Here is a 23,921-nt window from a genome sequence, read left to right on the forward strand (position 1 = left end):
TGGAACTGAACTTGGCGAAGGATATTAAAAACACCAAGAAGGGATTCTATAGGTACAATGGCCAGAAGAGAAAGGCCAAAAAGAGCACACCTTTGGTAAATGAGAAAGGGGAATTGGCTATGACAGATATGGAGAAGGCTGAGGTACTAAATGAGTTTTTGCCTCTGTCTTCATTGGCAGCCAGGATTCTTGTATTTCTCACTTCCCTGAAGCTCATATCCCTGGGCCTCTAGGTGTGAACTAGGGGAGTAAATCCTCCCTCCCCCATGCTGTAAAGGCAGAGTAAGTCTGAGACTGCTCATGAGAATGAATGTATACAGGTCTATTGGGCCAGATGATGTGTGTCCTAGAGTCTTAAGGAGCTGGCTGATGTGGTTGCTGAGCCACTCTCCACCATATATACATATATACCATATGTTGTGGCTGTTGGGTGAAGTCCCCGGGGACTGGAAAAATGGAAATATCTCTCTCATTTACAAGAAAGGAAGGAGAAGCCAGGGAACTGCAGGCTGGTGAGCGTCACCTCTGTGCCTGGGCAGATCATGGAACAGGTTCTCCTAGAAAGCATGTTAAGGCACATGAGGTGGTGATCTGATACAGCATGGCTTTACCAAGGGAAGGTCATCCCTGACCAAACTGGTAGCCTTCTATGATGGAGTGATGACACTGGTGGACAAAGGGAAGGTAACCAATGTAATCTACCAGGACTTGTGCAAAGTCTTAGACATGGTCCCTCAATACATCCTTATCTCTAAATTAGAGAGAGAAGGATTTGAGAGGTGAACTATTCGGTGGATAAGGAATTGGCTGGAAGGCCAAAAACAGAGGGCTATGTTGAAAGGCTCTATGTGCAGGTGGAGGCCAGTTATGAGTGATGTCTCCCAGGGGTCTGTCTTGGGTCTGGTACTTTTCAACGTTTTCATCATTGACATTGATGACATGTTCAAGTGTACCCTCAGCAAGTTTGCTGATGACACCAAATTGAGTGGTGAGATTCACACATTAGAAGGAAGTGAAGCCATCCAGAGGGACCTCAACAAACTCAAAAGGCGTGCTCGTGTGAACCTAATGAGGTTTTACATAGCAAAGTGCAAAGTTTTGCAGTTGGATTGGAGCTATGTATACAGACTGGGAGAAGAATTCCTTGGGCGTATCCCTGTGGAGAAGGACCTGGGTGTACTGGAGGATGAATAACTAAATATGAGCCAGCAGTGTGCTCTTGTAGCTTGGAAGGCCAATGGTATCCTGGGTTCCATCAGAAGAGGGGGGGCCAGCAGGGACAGGGAGGTGATTGTCCCTCTCTACTCTGCCTTCATGAGGCCCTACCTGGAGTACTGCATCCAGATCACAAGAAAGATGTAGAGCTGTTGGAGAGTGTCCAGAGGGCCTCGAAGATCATCAGTGGGCTGGAGCACCTCTCCTATGAAGACAGGCTGAGAGAGCTGAGCTTGTTCAGACTGGAGAAGGGAAAGCCACAAGGAGACCTCACTGCAGCCTTCCAGTATTTAAAAGGAGACTATAAACTGGAAGGAAATCAACTTTTCACTCAGATCGATAGTCACAGGACAAGGGGGAATGGTATTAAGCTCAAGCAGGGAAGGTTTACATTGGATGTCAGGCGGAAATTCTTCAGAGAAAGAGATGAGGTTCTGGAACAGGCTGCCCAGAGATGCTCTGGACACCCCATCCCTGGAGGTGTCCAAGGCTGGATGAAGCCCTGGGCTTTGGATGGAGCCCCGGGCATCCTAGTCTAGTACCAGATCTGGAGGTTAGTGGCCCTGCCTGTGGCAGGGGGTTTGGAACATAATGATCCTTGGGGTCCCTTCCAACCCAAGCCATTCTATGATTCCATCTGCTTTACTCTGACTAATTTATGACACAATTATATCCATGTTCCAGAATAATTACCTGTTTTTCTTTTTTTATATTTTCCAGTTGTTTGATGATCTTCATGTGTTTGCTTTTCATTTCCTGCATGTCTTTCACAACCTGGATGGAAGAAATGATGAACTCAGAGCACTAGAAAATTAACTCCAATTATAATGAATCATCAGACAATTTTTATGTACATTTCTCAAAATGACATGAACTATACAGAGACAAGTCTGATCTTGAAAGCATGTAAATAGCCTCTACTCTATACAAAAATGCAGAGGCTTCAAAAATTAGATTCAACTCAACAATTAGATTCAATTCAACTATGTTATGTTATTTAATAGATATAAGTCTGTTTATTCACTTGAAGTGCATTTTTTCTTCCTGTCCATTTCTGTTTTTCTAGAATAGTGATCTGGATTGAAAACACAAGACAGTAATTACAATTATTCTAAGTTCTTGGAAAAGAAAGACAGCATTGTGAAACTTATTACTGGGAAAAAAAAAAAAAAAACAAAAAAACCTAATAATAATTAAAAAAGAAGAGTGGATAGTGGAGATAACATTTTTGCATTTAAGAGTTAGATAACACAAATTGACGACATACAGCTCTCAGCAGCATTCGGTATGCCATTAAGGTAATTTTTAAAAGTTCAAAATTGCTGTAACTTTAAGAATCACTATAGAAATTTCTCTGACTGATATGTACGTAAGGGACTGGCAAAGTGATGTTTTTTTCTCATTTGAAAAATGAGTCATTTAAGTTTATAATTGTCTCAAAATCCTTGACTCAGTTTTATTCATTCTATTTCATAATAGTCACAAAAGGAAAATTCCACTATTTCCCATCCCAGTTTCTGCTACTTTTCTTTTTGCATCCTTGTCCTGCAGGTTCAGTGTAAGATTACATAACACTGATACGTGTTGCATTTTGAGCAAGTCTGACAGATATTTCCACATGAATTACAGCAATAATGAACATGAGTGTGTAAAGTACAAAAATCTAGAGCTACTCATAGATATCCTTGGTTGAATTTTAATGAAAGATAGATTCTTCTGACAGCAATTGACTAAATGAAACCTAAAAGCACTGCTATACCAAAGTACACTGCATGGGGAATAAATATAAAGACCTAGAGCTCTGTGTGTGATTGTAGGGCCACGATATCATTGTAATCACAGAGACATGATGGGACAGCTTGCACATCTAGAATGCTGACATGGATGCCTCTGTTCTTTTTAGGAAATACACACCAGAGAGGCAAGGTGATGGAGTTTCTCTTTATGTGATAGAAGAAAAGGAATGTATTGAGCTCTGCCTGGGTATCAATGATAAAATGAAATCTTACAGGTGAGAGTTAAGGGACAGGCTAATACGGGTGACACCACTGTGGGTGTTTACTACTGGCTGACTGATCAGGAGGGGGAAGTTGGTGGTTGGTGAGGCCTTATAGCCTCACAATTCTGGGCATTGGTTCTCATGAGGGACTTCAATCACCCTGATATTTGTGGAAAAGAAATGGTGCCAAGCACACAGTCCAGGAGGTGCCTGCAGAGCACTGATGATAACATCTGTAAGCATATAACATCTGTAAGCAGATGGTGGAGGAGCCAACATGGGGAGATTGACTGGACTTTTTTTTTTTTTTTAATTAACAAAGAAGGACTGGTTGAGAATGTGAAGACTGGTGGCAGTCTTGCCTGCAGCAACCACGAAATAGCGGAGTTCAGGATCTTGTCTGAAAAAAATAGGTAGATAAGTAGGATTGCAACTTTGGCTTTCAGGAAAGCCAATTTTGATCTCTTCAAGGAGGTATCCCATTTGTTAGAACACTGAAAGATCAGGGAGCTCAAGAAAGTTGTTTAACGTTGAAGCACCACTTCCTCAAAGCTCAGAGTCTGTGTCTGGTTGGGTAGCCTATAGACTCCTACAATGTCTGCTTTATTTGACCCTTCATCCTTACCTGGAGGCTACTAATTGTGTCATTGCCAGCTGTGAGTTCTGCACAGCCTGTCCCTTTCCACACATACACTACACTCCCTGACTCACCTGCCCTACCTGTTCCTGCTGAAAGAGCTCAGATCTGTCCATTGCAACATACCACTTAGAGGGCTCTTCCCAACAGGATTTGATCATGCCATTGGTGTCATAGCTCTAGGACTGAGCCTAAGGTCCTAGCTCCTATTCCTTGTTCCTCATGCTGTGTGAACTGGTGTAGAAACACTGCAAACATTTTACGTTGTAACCAGTACCTGGTGAAGCATACTGAATGATCTCACTAGAGTGCAGGCCCTCAAATGTTGTCCCATAGCTTAGGGATCCTTTCACCTCCTTTGTTTAGTCTACCTCCTTCACTTAGTTTAGTCTACCTATCCTTCACCTCCTTTGTCTAGTTTAAAGCTCTATTGATCAGCCCTACCAATTCCTACTGTAAAATCCTTTTCTCCCTCTGAGAAAGGTTCATCTCCACAGCCTCCAGCGGGCCTGGTGTTGTGTAGACCATCGCATGGTGAAGAAACCCAAAGCTTTAGCAGTAACACCAGTTTCAGAGCCACCAGCAGGGTCTGCCTGTTCCTTTCAGTATTGTTTTCTGCTACTGGAAAAATAGAGGAAAACATTACTTATGTTCCGCACTCTTAATCAGTTGCCCCAAGGCCCTGAAGTCCCTTTTGATTATGCTTGGGCTTCTCTTTCTTACTTCACTGATGCTGACAAGAAAACCTAATAATGAATAATAAACAGAAGGCTGCATCAGACTAATGAGTTTTCTACTAATGACACCAGGAATGTTGAAATTGAAACAAGACCTTATACTGCAAATTAAAAGGCAGTTCTAGCAATCAAGTGTCATGGTGAGAAATACAGCATGTGAAGACAAAGGTTTTCTCTGTCCTCAAGGGATGTGGTACTTCGTTTGTTAACTTTAGACACCTACCTGATAGAGGCAAAATTAAGCAATTCAGTATCTGATTTTAACTACAATAGCATTTCCTTTTTAGCATTCATAATTCTCTGTTCAAAATTTAAGTGCAGACTTCTTAATATGAAGAAAAAATCTATTGAGCAATAAAATAGTGTGAATTGGATTTCTATAATGAAAATGTTTATGAAAGGAACAATGCATCTACTACATCTTATGCATAGATGAACTTAGTTTAATTGGTAACTTTTTGTATTATAACTTATTCATTCTTTAATTTTTATTTTTATTTTACCTTTATGATATATAATGTAGCTAGTTTGTATGGGATATATGGCAACTCTTCTTTGATTTTACACTCCTCCAGCTCAGTATCTTTGTGGTCAAGATCAGAACAAACTCCAGATATGTTTGGATGATCTGTTTTATCACACACACACACACACACACACACACACACACACACACAAAAAAAAAAAAAAAAGTTTTCAATTGGAAGTAAGTAACAGTAATTTCTATCAGCAAGAACTGAAATGCACAATTACTTGGAACAGCAAGTATAGTTGTAAAATATACCTATTTTGCCTGATAACAAAGGAAATGGGCCTTTGGGAGGAGAGTTTTAACAACTCTGATTTGTCAACTTTGACTTGTGGACATTATTGCTCTTAGTTATTTTGTTTGACAGTTAATTGTCCATGATGGCTCTGATGTTACTGATACACACTAAAGCTACACACAAAAACTTAGATAAAAACTGATGTAGAAAAGTGCTACCTCCTAATAAAACTAGCTTTTATCACAGCTAAGAGTAGGGCACTTCAATGCCTTTTTCACAACTACTTTTTACAAGTTGTTTTGAAAGATTCAGTTTATGGCCAGAGTATGATAAAAACTAGCCCCTTTAATATATATATTTTTTTTTAATTAGAAACATATAATTAAATGTTTTCATGTAACTGACTTAGCACAGCAATTAACTTCCTACTAGAGAATTATTTTGAATATCATACATCTTACTTAAGTAAAATAATTAACTAAAAGATGTGTAAGGACAAAAGAATGTAGACAGGATACTTAAAATAGTGACATAAAAATTCAAGCTACTTAGTTGAATTCAGAAATCTGAGCTCATATAAAAGAAAGAAAAATAACAAAAAAAGCAGTAACCTCAACATTTGTGTAATGTAGTAAATGTAGTATGTGTTCCAGGAAAAAAGTAAATAAATACATAAATACTATAGAAATATACCTTTTTCTAGAGCTCTGTTTTCACCCATTTTAGTCAGGGAATTCAGCTGTGACCACTTGTTTATACTCACTCCAAGTTTGTGCGGCCAAAAATTTCCCTCCACATCTGTAAAACAATCAAACAAATAAATAAGTTACATATAAAAATCAAGGGAAAATCTTTGCAACTCTGAGATTCTCTTGAGTAAATCATCAAATTAAAATATGATATCTGTTAATTCTGTTGGGACTAACAGAATTTCAGAGTAAATGTGATAATGAAGAGTGGGAGATCAGGGAATCACTGAGAGGACCACAAGCAGAAAAATGATGCAATATTTGCCTGATTTTTCAATGGTTCTATGTGAGCCCTGAAATAGAGGTATACCAAAACTAAAGACTGTCCTTCAGACTTACTTCTCATCTTCTGTAAAAATTCGAAAAATAGGATTTGGTCCAATATCACTGAAATTAAATGTGTGGTGGTGGTGGTGGGGTCACATTACTGGAGAAGGCCCATGTTTGTTGGTGAGTGCTGAGGTCAAACCAAACCAAACCCACAAAGCATGAACATCTTCTCAAGTATTTTGGACTAAAATTCAGAACTGTGTTTGGAAGAAGTCTTCTGCCTCTTTAAATAAATTGAAACATATACCAAAAATGAAGGATTTTTGATCACTGGGGAGGTCTAGATGTAGGGCTACCTTTTTGAGTTCCTAAAGCAATATTCATATACCTCAAGTGCAGTGATTTAAACAAACAAACAAACAAAAAAACAAATATGAGTCTCTTTGCTTTACTTTTTAACTGGGAGTATTGTAACAGAATGTACTATCTTAAAATATAGTTTATCCAGGATCTGGGTGAAATCGTCAGGTCCTTATTTCTATACAACCATAAAACTCTTGTTTTCTAAAACCCGGTTTTGATGATATGTAAAATATGTAACTAAATAAACATGTGTTGGAAGGAGTGCCCTGTAGCTCAAGGTTTTTTTTTTCTTGAACTCATCATTCATGTCACTATATATTATATACATCATAATGTATATATAAGGTTATATCTTCTGAAAAATGTCATTAAAGAATGCATGCTGAAATATACAGAGATTCATTACTTATGAAAGAACTTTATCATTTCAGATCTACTTTTTTTTTTTTTAATTTGTATTTCACTTTTTCTGCAACACCTTAGAGAATATTTGAAACCATAGCTACTCTTGAAAAAACTCTCCACTTTTCATAATCCTACTTCTGGAAGAAAAAAAAAAAAGTTACGCTGTGTTCTACAGTAGTCTGTGGTGAAGAAGCATATCTCAAACTTCCACAAGTTAACTCACAGATGATAGATGTCAGCATAAATCTGGCTTCTCTTTAGCTGAGCATTTGTTAGACATTTAACTACTTAATTTATGTTTTCACAACTTTGTTCCGCAGGATTCTCTGATATAACACTGACTAGATATCTCTATCAATCCTGTCTCTTTATATTCAATGCCATCTTTAAGATGAATTTAAAATTAACATTACAAGAGGCAGCTTAATCCCTTTTAGAAATATAAGTGTCCTAAAATCAGAAGTCTTTCATTTACTGTGTAACTAAAATCAAAGTATAACATTTACCTTTTTCAGAGTAAAACTTCAATTGTTCTTGCTGTTTATTCTTTGGCAAGAATACTTTCTTTTTTAACATGTCAGATGGGTAATATAATGGGCTATTTGCAAACATTTAATCTCACCTGGCATAGTCGATATGACACAAACCAGCCAGAAACATTATTTCTCAATAACTGAAACTGTATTTTTTTATAATCTTTAGAATATGTCAGGTTACACACCTTGTAGAATTTACAGATGAACAAGAGATAATAAAGGTCTGCTCTCCTATTGGCTTTGTTTTTAATGGGCGTAAGGCCAAGAGGCATCTCTTCTACATAAAGACTTAGAGAACAAGTTCTAGTACCTGTATGCTGAATCATAACAGGAACTCTCACACTGATGATGCAATATGGACTATAATGCTTATTAAATTCTACTATTGTTTTCAGACTGCAATGTGTCACTCCTTAGTGGAAAACAGTACATTCTCAATCTGAACATCTAAGGAACAAAGTGCTGCTCACCCTGCTCAGGTGTCTCTTCAATCATAACTCTTTTAATCCCACATAAAGGATTTTCTTGAATTTCTTCTGAAAAATTCATTATGCTGCCTGGTAGAGGAGCTGATGAGTAAATTATGGCCTGTGGTTTAGGTTCAGGATCACTTCCTACTAAATCTTCAGGAGTACAAGAGCTTGAAGGAGTAACACTTTCTGTCCATGCTTCTGGAAAAAACAAAACAAAACAAAACAAAACAAAACAAAACAAAACAAAAAAACACAAGAGAAGTAATTGTTGGTAATGAGGTATGTAAACGATGACTAAGAGAAGGTATTCAGGGTTGTTTTGTTTTGATTTTTAAGTTTTCGATTGTTGTTGTTTGTTGTTCTGTTAGCTTTTTTTTTTTCTGTGCCTGTCTCACAAATTCTTTTGAAAAATACAAACAAGTTTTTTAGTAGAAATTTCAGAATACAAATGGCTAGCTCTTCGTGGTGCATAGAACAGCTAGACAAACTTCTATGCTAAGGAGGAAGGATGTACCTGATTCTGAATCTTAAGTACAAAAGTTAGACTTTTCAGGAAACAATCGGAACACATACAGAGAATAGAAAATATAAGTCCATATAAGTTCAGCAACTGAAGTTGTGTCATTACAAAGTATCCTGATATATAGCTATAGATTGCACTATTGTTATTTGCTTACTGCTTGTCAACTTCACACTAAAAAACTTAAAACCCCTAAAAACTTGGCTTAGGGACACTGAGAAGACCTTAAAGTCACTCTTCCAGAGATAATGAATGCCAAGAAGAATTACGATGTTGGCAAAGTAAATACTGAAAGTTACATGGACTGGATGAATTTGTGTGTATCTAGCAGAGCCAATGCAACATTCTCATACTGCAAATTGAGAACTACATCTTGAGCAGGGATTGTATTTTCCATGGATAAAATGTCCCTATCTGATCTTCCCTTCTAGAAAGGATAATAACACTCATGTCAAAGCTCAGTACATTGCTCTTTCATAAAGAGCTCTCCAAAGTATTGCTAAATGCCTGCCTGGTAAACAAACTAGAAAGGAACCGAAATACCTTCTTTCTTGACTGGGTGCTTTTCTTTTCTGAGTAGAATCTATCTATTGTGTGTGAGTACAGAACACAGAAAAACAACACAAGAGAGCAGCTGTTTAAAATACCATTCACTACTTCATCTTTCAAAGATCATCCCAGACTACCATTTTATCCTCATGCATTGGTGTGTGCTGTAATGACTGCAGCTTCACCATACAGACTGTGCAGTTTAAAATCAGATGCACCTCTGGCCCAACTGGTAAGCTCCACTACCAATAGACTTTTAACTTTTGTTTTTAATGCTTTAGCAAATTAGAAAGATAGTTTTTGCTTTCTTTGTGTATCATTCTTGTAATTTATAATGTTTTCTTCATTATGTGGGCTAAAAGTAATTTTTTTTTTTTTTTTTTTTTTTTTTTTTTTTTGAGACAGGAGCGGAGTTTATCACTGTTGAACAAATTTCCTAGGGAGAACACTTTTGTCTCTCAGGGCTCCATTACAAGATTTCATCACCTTATTCATACAGACTACATTCAGCAATAAAACTTTTGTCCCACTACTGCTTTCTCTCCTTAATTATTTTTGCTTTTCTAGAGACTGATATAGGAAGATTTTCCTCAGTAATGAAAAAGAAACAGACTTTTTGCAATCTATTAGAGATTAATGATAATAATCACAATATAACAAATATGGGACTGCTTTCTCTATCTAAAAATGTGACTGACTGTTGTGATTGTGAGAGAAAGGAGATCCTGAATTAGCAGTCTCTCACAATCACAACAGTCAGTCACATTTTTCACGTTGTTGGCAACATGAACCAAGGAAACAGCAGATTAATATGCTCCTATAGCTTCTGTTGCATGTTAAATCCAGTAGGCAGCTAAGTGTCATGTAATCATACTACACAGTGTCATGGGTTGAGAATCAGAAGGGTAAAAGTGAGAAAACTTGTGAGTTGAGATAAATACAACGTAACAGGCAAAGAAAAGATGCACAGGCAAAGCAAAAAGAGAAAATCAATTCCCTACTCCTGATGTGCATTAAGCACTACTAAGCTGATGTTTAAGCAATGCCAGAAAGTGGGACTTCATCACATGAAATGGTTACTCAAGAAGACCGATGCTGTAACAGTGAACATTTCCCCTTCCTGCTTTGTTCAGTTTTTATTGCTGATCAAGACATCATATGATACAGAATATAATTTTAGTATGTTTGGGTCTGCTGTTCTGGAGATGTTCTCCCTCCACTCCCCCCCAGGTTCTTGCTCTTCCCCAGATTCTTGTGCTTCTTCCTTGCTGGGAGAAACAGAGAAGAAAGAGACTCTGTGTAAGTACTGTTCAGTAACAACTAAGTACCTCTGTGCTGTCAACTCTGTTTTGGTCACAGTTCCAAAAGACAGCACCACACCACCAACTATGAAAAAAAACCAAAACTGTTTTAGCCAAAATTAGTACAGTTTTCAAGCAATCTGAAATATAAGGTGGGAGATGAGTGAAAAATTACTGAAGTTGGACCTAAGCATTGGTTTTCATGCAAGATAAATGTAATAAGCAATTAACCTTACCTATATAATAAAAAAGCTGAACATTTAAAGGTCTGGCCAGAAGTCAAACTCACACTAACTCTGTATGGGAGAGTTTGAGGAAGGCAACACTGAAACATGACAGTTTGATTGTACTGGGCATGAGAGAGTGAGAGAGACAGAGAGAGAGAGAGATAGAGGCACTCTTTCACTTATACAGAGAAGGAGAAAACAGATGGAAGCAGGGGAGAGATACCTATAAATAAATTTTAAGCTAGGATTAAAGATGAGAGCAGCTTTTGAGTACAGCATTTAGCACAGAGAGGCTTGTCACCTGCTTAATTCTTACTGTGGTCAGGATACAAAATAGATTTTTTACTCCCCTTTAATAATAGTAATTACAAAATAACATTATAAATACCTTAATATAACTTCATTTTCATTTCTGTACCACAAATAATAGTGATTTAGAAGGAAATGACTAAATCTAATTGGCTTTGATATTCTTTTTCATTCTTGCAATCAGGAAGCGGCCTTCAGCTAAATGTCCTCCTTACTTTATGGCTAGGCTGTCTGGTCTGCAATCAATGGGAGTAGTTCACAGGACTATTCATCTCAGGGTCAGAACTCACTTTAACTGAAAGTAATTTTCCAATTTAAGGAGTTATCTAGTATTCCTTTTTCAGACTGTAAGAACTTCATTAGATATTTGCCTCCTTTTGTTGTTGGAAAGGATCTCACCATAGAAACTACATAGAAAACCAGATAGTTTTCCTGACAATGGACTTTAACCCAATCTTTGCTGTATAAGTAAAAGATTTCACGAGAAACTTCTGCAAAAAAGTATCCATGCTTGATCTTGCAGTGCAAGATGTTTGGAAAAAAAAAAAAAAAAAAAAAGAGAAAATATCTGTCTTATCTATATAGTAAAGGTACTTATAGTAACTAATATTGGAGGTATTCTGTAGTTCTGTTTAACCTGTGTTTATCACTTTATAGCATTTTAGATGTAACTATGGGACTTGGGCTGGAGGTTTGGATCATTCTACAAAACTGCATCTTACATCCCTTGCCTCCTTGGTGTTTCCATCTAGCATTTCTTAAGCTGTGATTTATGTAGGTAAACAGGTTCCTTAGGGTACAACTTCAGTAGATTTGTTTTCTATTAAGAAGGTTAATTTTCACATCAGCCTCACTCCAAAAACTGAATCTCAATATGCTATTGCTTTTCAGCTTTAAATCTCTGGTTCCATGTCCAAGATTATTTTGGAGATTTAGAGGGGTATAATATTTACTTACAAGGTTTAATTTTCACATATAATTTCAGTTTCCATTTCCCTTTCCATACAAGAACTTTGTATTGAGATCAGGAGCTCAGGTGGGTGTAGGGTTTGAACATATCGGGGTTAAATAAGCTAGCTTTAGAAACCAAGGAAGGAGAACGACATCTCAACATTTCATGGTCAGCTGTGCAAACACAAAGAAAGGAACAATACAAAATGAATGGCTTTCACCGGTTTGAATGCACCATAAAAAGGCCAGACTGAGGAAGACATCAAGCCTTCATAAGGAAGACTTCTAACTTCATCCCCACGACCACCAGAGGGAGACCCCTACTACAGACAACGCACGCGTCAGGGGAGGGGCAGTATGTAAATGAATTTCTGGAAGGATAATGAATATATAGATGGGTTCCAAGAATTCTGCTAAATATGTATGGATTTGGCTTACAAATTTGTAGTGTTTTTGCTTGCTGGTGTGCAAGTTTGGTGGAGTGATCCCCCTTGCACCCAGCCGGTTGAATAAACCATACCTTCTTTATAACCTAACCGGGTTATAGAGTTTGATTCCGCATGTCAGTGTCTGTCTTCTGTGCATGGTAATTCAGCACATAGCATTCTTATCACTCTCTCCTAAGTGTTAGTTGTTGTCCTGTGTAGATACCCAACTGCTAAATGTTTGATAAGAAACATAAAATGTTCTCACATGTCTAATCATCACATTGAGGGGTAAACATAACAGCTTTTGCAGTTGTCATGGAAAAAAAAAATCTATCTGAATATCTGAATTTTATCTATCTGTTCAACTGCTAATTCAGTCTTGCAGCTCCTACTAGTATGTGTGCTGCATGAATCAATACTGTAAAGATGTAAATTGCTAGGTCCTGGAAATCTTTTTGAAGTTAGCTTTCTACTTTTTATTCCCCAGGTAACATAGAAGCTTTAAGCAGGAGGTCATTCTTTTGAATAATTATTAGAAATCCTCACTGACAGAGCATGAAACAGTTAAAGCACTCATGTAGTCTAGTAAATCCTTGTGATTTCAAGCTTATAAATCCAGCCAGAGTTAAAGGATAAACACCTACTGGAGTTTGAAGAGACTGATCACTTAGCTCTCATTGAACCAGGAGGATACTTGCAACTATTATTTGAAAGCCAGAAGATTTCATTAAAATTGTCCAGAAAAAAAATAATATTAATTAGAATTAGAATTAGGTACTTCCTTAGAGGATAGAATAAAGAGAGATACTTATGATTCTGGGTCATCCCTTACAAAGGTTCAAGGGACAGACACAGAAGTTTTGCTAGACCTTGTTCCAATGAATAGTAAAGCAGTCTAGTTTCCCACGAAGACACAGTCTACGGTGCTGCTTTGGCTACAGTGCTGCTGTATGTTTCACAGTGATTCAGCAAGGCCATGTTTAAGCTGAGAATTCTTCCCATTTCTGCATCAGACAGATATAAGCTCTTTACACAGAGGGAGATGACCATCCTCATTTCATAACCATCTATGGCAGGAAGGTGAGGGAACATTCCTTCTGGGACAGCTGGGAGACATTAATGTCAGGGCATGTTGAGAAAAATAGCTGTTTGCTTTAGATAAAATCTTACTTTTTATTTTGAAACTAATGCCTCGGAAGAACGAGCTTGGTTTGTGGTCTTTTCTTTTTTATTTATTGTTCCCTCTTTCAACTAAAAAGCATATTTTAAAATAAGAGCATTCTTTCTTGGCATGCCTGATCTATAGATAGACCACACCCCAGTAATATTTTATGCTTAACAATTCACAGTGTATGTCAAATGCAGTTGTACCTGTGAGTTATTGGTTCTCTGTCATGCTATTTCTGTGCTTTTTCATGCCAGCTGCAAGAAAAACTACTGCTCTAATATCTGGGAGTTGCCCTACACACTCTAAGGTCTATCTTGTACCTTTATCACATTCCATGTGTACCTTCAATTGGCTAATTTTTTTGCTGTATTGACTTATTTTTTACGTTTTCACCAGCATGGACTGTCCTCTGGTAGAGGATTATTTTCTTTTATAGAAGTGGCTACTAGCAATTCTGATAGACAGAAAAAATAGAAAAGTGTCTTCATAATACTGCTCAAGGAGAGAAAACAAAGTTGAAGAAGACTACTTCTTTGAGGGGATGTAACTACCAAAGTCTCATAGTTTTTATCTCTCATTTTTACAGTGCCAGAGGTGTTTTAAAATAGTAAATATATGAAGGCATGCCAGCATGAAAACATGACATAATTATATCACTACTAACTTAATATTGTTATTTTATTGCAAGTAAAGACATATTTTCCTCATGATAGAGAATTATTTGCATATCAGAATGTCCATTTTTAAGTGATCAAAACAAAGAAGAACCTAATACACCACTGAACTGCACTCTCAATTTCTACTTTCCTCTTGAAAACAGATGAGGTAAAAGATAAAGCAGATGTGCCATGTTGTGTTTTGTTATGTAAAGAGAATTCTTCAGAAGGTATCAGAGCAAAAACAAATGGCCTAGCGCTTGTTTTCTTTGTAATCAAGAAATCTTCCTTATGTTTTGCATCCTTAGTAGTATTAGTTGAAAGATATAAGTGTTGCTATTATAGTTGAATGAATACTCTATCACAAGGGAAAGGAAGTTGACAGAGTAGAGGAACTGTGTTTTTAAGCACCAATACAGTTTTGATAAAGGACTTTAATTTCATATTTGTTGACTAGCATTTGGCTTTTCTGCTAATTGAAACTACTGCAGAGTACTCAGATATTGAAGAAAATATGCAGACTTAACACCCAAATTTTGCAGAAATTGTAAGGTAAGAGCAATCAGACCAAATGAACAGCAAAAGAAAAACAGTGTAGTCCTTTTACTATGCCAAAAGCACAATATGGTAAATGCACACTTAATGACTCCAGCAAGAGCTGAATTAGCTTATCTCTCTCCCAGGATCTTGTATTTCAGATACTTATGTGGAGACCTTGTTAAATCTTACAAAGTTTGTAGACATTACTTTTTAAGTTCTGAAATTTGCTAACCATGAAGCAAATAGGATCATGCTTTGAATTGGTTACATCCAATTATTTATTATGTTAACTATATTTATATTATAATGATAAACAATAATGATAATTACATATGATAAACACCTAAAAAATCCCTCTGTGTCTCTGTCTTTCATCTTTGGGAAAGGAAAGTTATACAAGTGTTTTTTTTACTAATATGTATTCAAGTTTGGTTTCACAGAATTGCAAAATGGCAAAGCCCTATGAAAATTTCTCTGTTCTAGTATTTGAAACAGTATGGCTTGCTGAAAGAAATATAGTATCTTCCTCTTTCAGCTAATCTGAATGATATAGGTCAGTCACTTTTATACAGCTGATGTGTCTGAATTGTTAGGTCTTAAACCAACCTCAGGGGAAGGCAGAGTTATGTGTTTAACAGGTGTGTTATTTACGGTTGTAAGACTATTGCAATATTATTACAGATGTTTATATGGATGGCAGGTATGTTCATGCTCTGCCTCAAAACTACCTACGGATCCGCCTAGCCTGGCTAGTTGCAACAGGTTGACCATTTCAGAGAACCAAGTTAGTCACTGAGACAAATGCTATTTCACCCAGTGCCAGAATTTTTTACTCAAGGGGCACACTAACTGCTAACACACAATCTTCTAGCCACAACATACACAAAGACTGAGCTGCCACACAAAACCAATGATGTCACAGTACAGTAAAGCACAACAGAAGACATTGATAAGTTACTCACTAGTTTTCCAGTCTCATAATTGGTCTATCACAATGTCACTATGCCAATTAGTGTCATTGTTGTCATGTCTGAAACCAGCAATTGGTAGGTTACCATTACTTTCTATTCATCTACTCATCCAAATTTTTTTTTTATGTTGTTATTTATTTATTTATTTATTTTTATTTTATTTCCCCCTTCACTCACACATTGAGATATAAGAAAAGGATTTGGGTTGAAAAATTGCCTGGAGCCCGGGACTTCAACTGGGACAGAATAGATCTGCTTGACAAAAAAAAATAGACGGTGTAAGTAATGTTTCAAAAATCAGACTCATGTTGCTTGCCCAGTCACGGTGCCTCCAGCCTAAGAAGCAAGAGATTCCAAGCCTACAATCTCATTTTTGTGTCTTATCAAAGATCTCCAGTCTGGTTTAACAGTATTTCCAGCTGCAAATGTATTGGTCTCCATAATATAACAAAGGTGTTAAAGTAAAGTACTTTAAAGTGTCTGAAGGTGGACAATAAGTCTGTAGTCTGCTAGTCTGGAAAGCATGTTCTGTGAGAAGAGGTTGAGAACACTCAAACTACTCAGTATGGCAAAGAAGAGGCCAAGAGGTGACATTGGCTGCAGCTCCCAAAGAAAGGCAGGCAAAAATGGAGTTGCATGGCCCTGCACCCTGGTGTGCAGTGACAGGATACACTGGAACAGCACAAGTAAGTGCCAGGGGAAGCTCAGACTGGATATTTGGAATAAAGTCTTTACCATGAGAGCAGTCAAGAAATGGAACAAGTGTCCTAGAGAGGTGGTTGATACCTCATACCTGACATTTGGATAATGCCCTCAGTAACATACTGTAATTTTAATTTAGCTCTGAAGTAGTCAGGTAGTTGGACTAGATGACCTTTGAAAATTCCTCCCAACTTACATAAATCTATTCCATTCCATTCTATTCTATATTCTATATTCTATATTCTATATTCTATATTCTATATTCTATATTCTATATTCTATATTCTATATTCTATATTCTATATTCTATATTCTATATTCCATTCTAACCTATTCTATCTTATCCTATTATCGCATTTAGAGCAAATGGGCTGTTCAGCCTATCTGCTGAAGAGACTGATACAGAATATCAACCAATATAAATTGATATTGTTTTTACCAGTCTGTGCTTAAAAGAGTTACACCATATTGCTTAAAATTTTCAGCAGATAGCTTACAAATCTAACACTTCCATTACAATGGTGCTATATTCAATTTGATAATTTACTAATCATTTGGTGTGTGCAAATGTTTGTGAAGAGGTTAACATTACCTATCTTGCTTTGACTTTTATCAGCAGGAGATACAGAATTTCTTTTCTTCTTCCAGAACCAGGGTAGTAATGACAGAGGAATATTTTCTTCAGAATACGAATATCGGTCTAAGTAGAAAAAAAAATCCGGACAATGAATACAACAAATATAAAAGGAAACAGATGTACAAATATCTCCAACAACAAATATAACAGATTATTTGAAGAAAATATCCATAGAGAGAGACTAAAACCAGTAGTTTGCTTGTGGTAGTGCACAGTCATGTTCTGCACAAGGTCAAGAAAAAAAATTAGCGTTGTAACTTCGCATAGAGCTTTTATATCTTTGAACCAGTTTTAATATAATGCATTATTATTCATACTGCAGTGTGGGTTACTCTACATGGAATAATTCCAGCTACAGCATTCATTAAATTTTTTCTGATTTAAAAAAAAAAAAAAAAAAAAAGAGTAATAGTTCAGTCATTTAGGAGTAAGAACCATCTCACTCATACTTAGGCTTGCTTCTCCAGAGGTTCCCTGCACAGCAAGTTCTAATGAATTTTGATATTTTAATGTTAACTGTTCTCACACTTCTGTGCTGAGTCACTTAAGAAACAGGGAAATGTATCTGTGTTTTCAAAACAGAGGGATCTAAACTTCAGATCTACAGCCTGTGCAGGCCAACCCTGATAACAGAGTTCTGAAAATCTTTGTAAATCATTAACTATGCTACTAATTGAAATCACAAATGCTACATGATTCTCAAGTGCTGGAACATAAGGTACAGCTTAGACTGCTGAGAGGTGCTCCTGATATCAGAGAATGGAATCTATAAAGGGGTGGAGAGATCAACCAGGCTTATATGATATCTGTCCTTCACTCTATAAATGCAGAATTTACATCAGTAATGTATGGAGTGAAATATTCTTGTATCTTACTGTATAATCAACCCACCCAAATTAATTTTTATGTGCAATAAATGAACAATTCAATTTTCATTTTAAAAAGCAAAATTGTTTGACAAAAGTTGTTTGTGGAATGATTTTAACAATCACAGCAACTTATGATGTTTGTGATTTCTGAGGAGCAGTTGGGGTTTTTCAGCTAAGGTCTGAGCCCCACCCTGGTGTTGTCAGTAGTACCTCTAATTTTACCCATTCATTTTTAGAAGGTCTGACGACAGTAAACAAACAAACAAACAAACACACAAGCAGATGTATACATTAAATTTTCTCATAAATGCAATAAATGCACAAAACAGTTGAATAGAGCCTTTCCCATCCTCTGTGACCTGTTACAAGTAGAAGTACAGGAAGAGAGGACTCCAAGCACTGATAGCAGTGTCTTTTATGTGTGGCTCAATAGAGGAACTGTAGCAAAAGCAAAAACTACTCCTTTGACTTAAGCAGATGTACCAAGTCTTTCTTTATTAACTAGAAAATGAGGCATGAAACCCGAAGTAGGAAAAGAATAATAGCTCTCCTTATGCCCTGAAGAAATGGGCACTGACAATCAAGACCACATTAATTTTCCTTGTTGCTTACAACGAAGCACAAATCATCATTTTTATTGCTGCTGTTGATCACTTCTACAAGCAGTCAAGTACCAGAACTCAGCTGCAAGATTCAGTATAGTTCAGTAGTTGGAAATGACTCATTTGTGGACTCTTTCCTTGATTATGAATGGGACAGTGTCTGCTTCTCTTGTTTACCTGTGGAGTGGGTGGTTTTACAAACTAATCTTGTCTTTCCTTCACACTGAGCACTGTAGCATGTTGATATCAATTTATTGTAGACTATCAAAGCCTGCAGTTCTAGCAAGGATTGCAGTTACTGTATATTTATATTAATTTAGATTTGGTATTGTTAAGCTGAAGATTCATGAATTAATATATTTTCACACTCTGGGAGAAATATCTTTTATCTCATTTCCTGAAATTAAATTGAAAATTTAATTCTGATGGCATTTTACAGATTTTTCCAGACAAAAATGCGTTGTGATTTTTTCTGCTTATTCATGCTGGTCAAACCACATATTTTTCTCTATCATTGTCAGGTTACACTGCCTTAAGCAACAGCCTTGCCCAATGGCATTGCCTAACAGAGCTGACAAACAGTGATGTTAACTTGTTATTCTCAACTTGGAGTTTATTGCATGAGAGAAACATACAGAGGGAGTTACTTAATACTTTGAATGTTAAAACTATTGAATTATTCTATAAAAATACACTTGCATAAAGAAGAGGACATATAGGAACAAGCAACAAAGAAAGTGAAAGGTCTAGAGAAGAAGGTAAATGAGAGGCAGCTAAGACTCCTTGGTTTGTTCAGCCCAGAGCAGGGCAGGCTGAGGGGGAGGCCTTGTGGCAGCCTACAGCTCCTTACAGGGAGTGGAGGGGTAGAACTGAGATCTGCTCCTTGGTGACAGTGATACGATACAAGGGAATGGGTTGGTGCTGTGCCAGGGGAGGGCCAGGTATTGGTCTAGGAAAAGGTTCTTCAGCAGAAGATAGTCAGGCGCTAGGACAGGCTCCTGAGCTGCCAGAGTTCAATAAATGTTTGGACAGTGCTCTCAGGCAGAGTATTGATTTTAGGGTGACCTTGTGTGGAGCCAGGGTTTGAGCTTGACGATTCTTGTGGATCCTTTCTCACTCAGGATATTCTATGAACTAAAAAGTTGCTAGTTTTGAAAAAACATTTGCCATCAGCAGTTAACATTTTGCTACCACAAGGCTTTTTCCTGATGTCATTTATCAATTTTATGGATATTTTTCTCTGTGAAGGAATAGGTTTCTGACAATAAACCAGTGAGATATTGGAAAAAAAAAACAAAAAACCTGAGAACCAAAATTTCCTTTACACTTATTTGTAGACTTCTACTTCATTTATACTGATTAGATAAGATATTTACAAGATATTCCCAGTTTTTGCTCACTTATTACTCAGCTACCTGAAAATACAAGCAGGTCTTAATGCCTCACTAACGGAGTGCTATTTACTTCTAAATAGACCATGACGAGGTTTAATTTTAATTTAATCAATGCATTTAAATTTTAAGCATACTACTTGAGAACTTTGTTTGATATCTGACCACAGAATACTTTTAATAATATAGGTGGGAAGGTTTCAAACATGGTCTTTAATAACAGGTAAGAACAGATTGTTCCATCATGATTCCATCATGACTTATGTCAAATTCTGCAGGTTACAGAGAAAAAGCCACAAATCTTTCTCTTCTTTCCCTCATCCCGCTTCTCAATAGTCTGCTCCCTAAGGTGGAGCAAGGCAAACAGTCCTGCTTTCATTACTGGCTTTGCATAGGTATTCACCTTTACTGTAATTACATGCACTTTAAAAGGACTCACATAATCTTACGTTCTGTTTTCACTTACATATTCACCTATATACATTTCTAGTAAGTCCCAAATTAAAAATGGTAGCTGATGCTGGCTATTTTAATTTTTGTAGCTCTGGTTATGTGCTTTAGTTTTTGCGCAGTATATGGCCATCTCAGAGCATCAAAGAGTATCAAAACACTGAAGTCCCCAAAGCATTACAGAGTATAACAACCACAGTAACATCTTGTAAAAGATATTCTGTATAACAAAAATGATGAGTTCAGGTGCTATTTAATGATAATTCTTTACACATCATCATTATGACATTGTCACTGTGGAAACTCCAGTAGAAACAACAAAAAACTCAACAATATTCAATTTTTCATCTTTTTGTTAAAACATTATGTTCTTTTATTTGAGGCAGAATCCTCAGGTAACTTACTCACCTTACAAATTATTATTTTTTTTCAGCAAACATGGGATTACTATTATAATATATAATATAAAAATAAGCAGCAGAAAGAGTTCCTAGCTTGAAAGGAAATAAAGAAATATATTATACAAGCAAATACAATGCATTATGCAAAAGAAAGTAGAAGTATAGTTAACACACTTTTAATCACTAATCTAATTTTTATTAAACATTCTTTTAGTTAGCATGTTTTTTGCATACTGTACAACTGAAACTCCTTCTTAGATTTATTTCTGCTGCTTGCCTTACAAATCAATTGAAGACCTTTGAAAATTTCTGAACAAATTCTTCTCATCAAGAACATAAGATTTTTGTGCTATTAAACTACTGACCCCACTTCTCAGTCTTGAACAGAAGCCACCGGGTTAATGGCGGTTATCAATTAAATTATCAGTCCATCATACAATCTTTTCTGTTCATTTTCTAACATTGTATATCTTATAATTACATGCCTAAATGGCAGTACAAAAGTAAGAGCATACCCTGTCACTTGCCTGTGGATGAAATAATACTCAATGTCTTGTTAAGCTGTAGAAAATCAATCCTGTTTTTCTAAAACTTTACAAAATATTTCTAAGGACCAGAGAAGCATTAAGTAGGAGAAGTTCAGTTATTGCACTTTTTTAAACATTTATGAAGATAAATACACAACTCTCTAACTGGCCACTAGCATTAGAACATGTGTATTTTGAGGACAGAGTTTGAAAAATGATTAGATATACTTAAAACTATACTCATCTACTGTTCTTTGACGGTCGTTTGAAGTTAAGAAATTTAAAAAATAAATTATCTTCAAATTTACCTCATTTTCTTAAATATAAAGTTTGGCTGGCTTCACCCTTCCACTCTCATGAACTATGTGCCATAAATCAACATAAACGAACCCCTTTCTTTCCTAAATAAATTTTAAATCTTAAAAATTACCTTCATCCATTGTAATTGATCTGTTCTCAAGGCCAGTTTTTCCTCAGAGGAGTGAATTAACATCTGCTATTTGCTGTCAGCCTCCCACACTATGTGCATAAATATTTAATCTACAAAAAAAAAAATACAAAAGCTTTTCTAGGCAACAGGATACTTGTAGAAAGTAAAACGGGAGATTTGGATCAGGTTTCCTCTCACTGTTTCCTGTGGCTAGCAATGTCTGCTTTGCCAGAACAAAACTTGCTATATGAAACTGAAAGCAGTAGAAGACTGGGCTGGTATTGGGGTCAGTCCTGTTTAATACCTTTACTGATGATCTGGACAATGGGATTGAGTACACCCTAAGTAAGTTTGCAAATGACACAAAGTTCAGAGGAAGTGCTGATCTGCCTGAGGTATGAACGCTCTGCAGAGTCATCTGGACAATCTGGATAACTGGGCTGTAGCCAAGGGGGTGAAGTTCAACAAGACCAAGTGCTGGGTCCTGCACTTTGCCACAGTAACCCCAGACAACGCTACCGATGTGGAGCAGAGTGTCTGGAAAACTGTAGAGGAAACAGACCTGGGGGTATTGGCTGATGCTCAGCTAAACATGAGCTGACTGTTCCCAGGGTTCCAAGGCCAGTGGCATCTTGGCTTATATCAATGTTGCCAGCAGGAGCAAGGAGGGGATCATTCCGCTGTACTCAGTGCTGGGGAGGCCACACTGCAAGGAATGTGTTCAGTTTTGGGAACCTCACTACGTGAAAGTCACTGAGGCCCTGGAGCATGTTCAGAGAAGGGCAATGAGGCTGGTGAGGGGTCTGGAGTGCAAGCCATACAAGGAGCAGCTGAGGGACCTGGGATTTGTATTCTGGAGTAGAGGAGGCTCAGGAGAAACCTTATAGCTCTCTACTACTATGTGAAGAGACTGGCCTCTTCTACATAACTGGAGATAGAACTAGAAGGAATGGCCTGAAACTGCTGTAGGGGAGATTCAAGTTGGACAATGGGAATTTTTTTTTCTTCAAAAGAGTGATCAGGTGCTAGAATAGGCTGCCTAGGGAAGTAGTTGAGTTGCCACCCCTGGAGCTGTTGAAGAAATGTTTACATGTTGTACTGAGGGACATCGTTTAGTGGGGAAATATTGTTGGCAGATGGACTAGTTGAAGGTCTTTTCCAACTCTGGTGATTACTTGATTCTATGAAAAAAATATAAAGACATATGTTATATAACTGAAAGTACAACTATTCACAAGATTAGAAGAGTTTCATTAATATATTTAACATAAATCTACACTTCCTTGTTTCAACTGAACAAAATGTGACATATGGTACATCCGCTACATTTCCAGTAGTTACAAAACTTGTAAAGGAAACGTGTAAAGTGGAGTTTGATGTAATTTCAACCTAATTTCACATAAACAAGTTTATAAAATGCTTACTGATGGAGCTGTTATTACATCAGAGCAAAGTTTGCCTTGCTTTATAGGAGCATAAAGGTCACTACTCACATCTAATTAAAGGTAAAACATATTTATCATTGTCATTATACTGAGAAGTGCCTCAGCTAATGAAATTGGCAGATTGTTTTGAATGACATGGTCAACAATACTGTTCTCTTAGAATAACCCAGACACACAATTTATGATTATTCCTATGTTAATATGAATAATGCAGCTGCAGGAAATGGGAGAAGAAAGTACTACTCAGCAGTTGCAAAAGCAAATACACGGTAATCTGTTTGCAGACTGGTGTGATCACGCTTAGTCAAGTGAGACTAGTGGCTCCAGAGTTTTACTACACTGCTATTGTTCTGTACCCCACCCTTGTGTCAAAATGGATTAAGAATGAAAGCTTGCATTTAGATTGTAGTTTAAAAGGGAGGTTTTAGTATCATGAACTCAACAAGTAGTTTCACTGTGGATTTTTTGAAGTCATCTTTCTTAGAAATCTTCTTTCAAATAATAAAAAACTAATCAGTTGTATAACTAGTTTCCCTGGTATTCCATTTTGAATAAATTGTAGCTAAGCTGGGGTGTGATGAAAAAGAAAATGTGATATGGAACTTACATAAAAGATTTCTCTGAAAAAGTTATTTTCTTACATGAAAGGAATTTTCTTGTGATTTTTCTTTTTATGAAAGCAGAAATATAGTAGTG

The 23,921-nt window shown here is 36.8% G+C and overlaps 1 protein-coding gene across 1 annotated transcript; it reads right to left on the bottom strand.

The window, feature by feature from the left end:
- Window positions 1-1,482: 1,482 nt before the first annotated feature.
- Window positions 1,483-21,858, bottom strand: LOC112530673. The gene is made up of 6 exons (XM_025145097.3): window positions 21,781-21,858; window positions 17,066-17,173; window positions 8,149-8,349; window positions 6,049-6,153; window positions 5,092-5,216; window positions 1,483-1,989 (listed from the first exon to the last, which is right to left on the bottom strand). Exons 1-6 carry the CDS (start codon window positions 21,788-21,790, stop codon window positions 1,867-1,869), a joined length of 672 nt encoding a protein of 223 aa, XP_025000865.2. The 5' UTR covers window positions 21,791-21,858; the 3' UTR covers window positions 1,483-1,866.
- Between the last annotated feature and the right edge of the window lie 2,063 nt (window positions 21,859-23,921).

Source organism: Gallus gallus, chromosome Z (genome assembly GCF_016699485.2).
Source record: "Gallus gallus isolate bGalGal1 chromosome Z, bGalGal1.mat.broiler.GRCg7b, whole genome shotgun sequence".
NCBI classification, from domain to species: Eukaryota; Metazoa; Chordata; class Aves; order Galliformes; family Phasianidae; genus Gallus; species Gallus gallus.

What these genes read in the sequence shown, in the direction of transcription:
- LOC112530673 (XM_025145097.3), bottom strand. An exon ending in TGAAGAGACACCTGAGCAGG is followed by an intron (nt 6,154 to 8,148) that starts GTGAGCAGCACT and finishes ATTGTTTTACAG; the next exon opens with ATGTGGAGGGAAATTTTTGG. An exon ending in CTACATTATATATCATAAAG is followed by an intron (nt 1,990 to 5,091) that starts GTAAAATAAAAA and finishes TCTTCCATCCAG; the next exon opens with GTTGTGAAAGACATGCAGGA.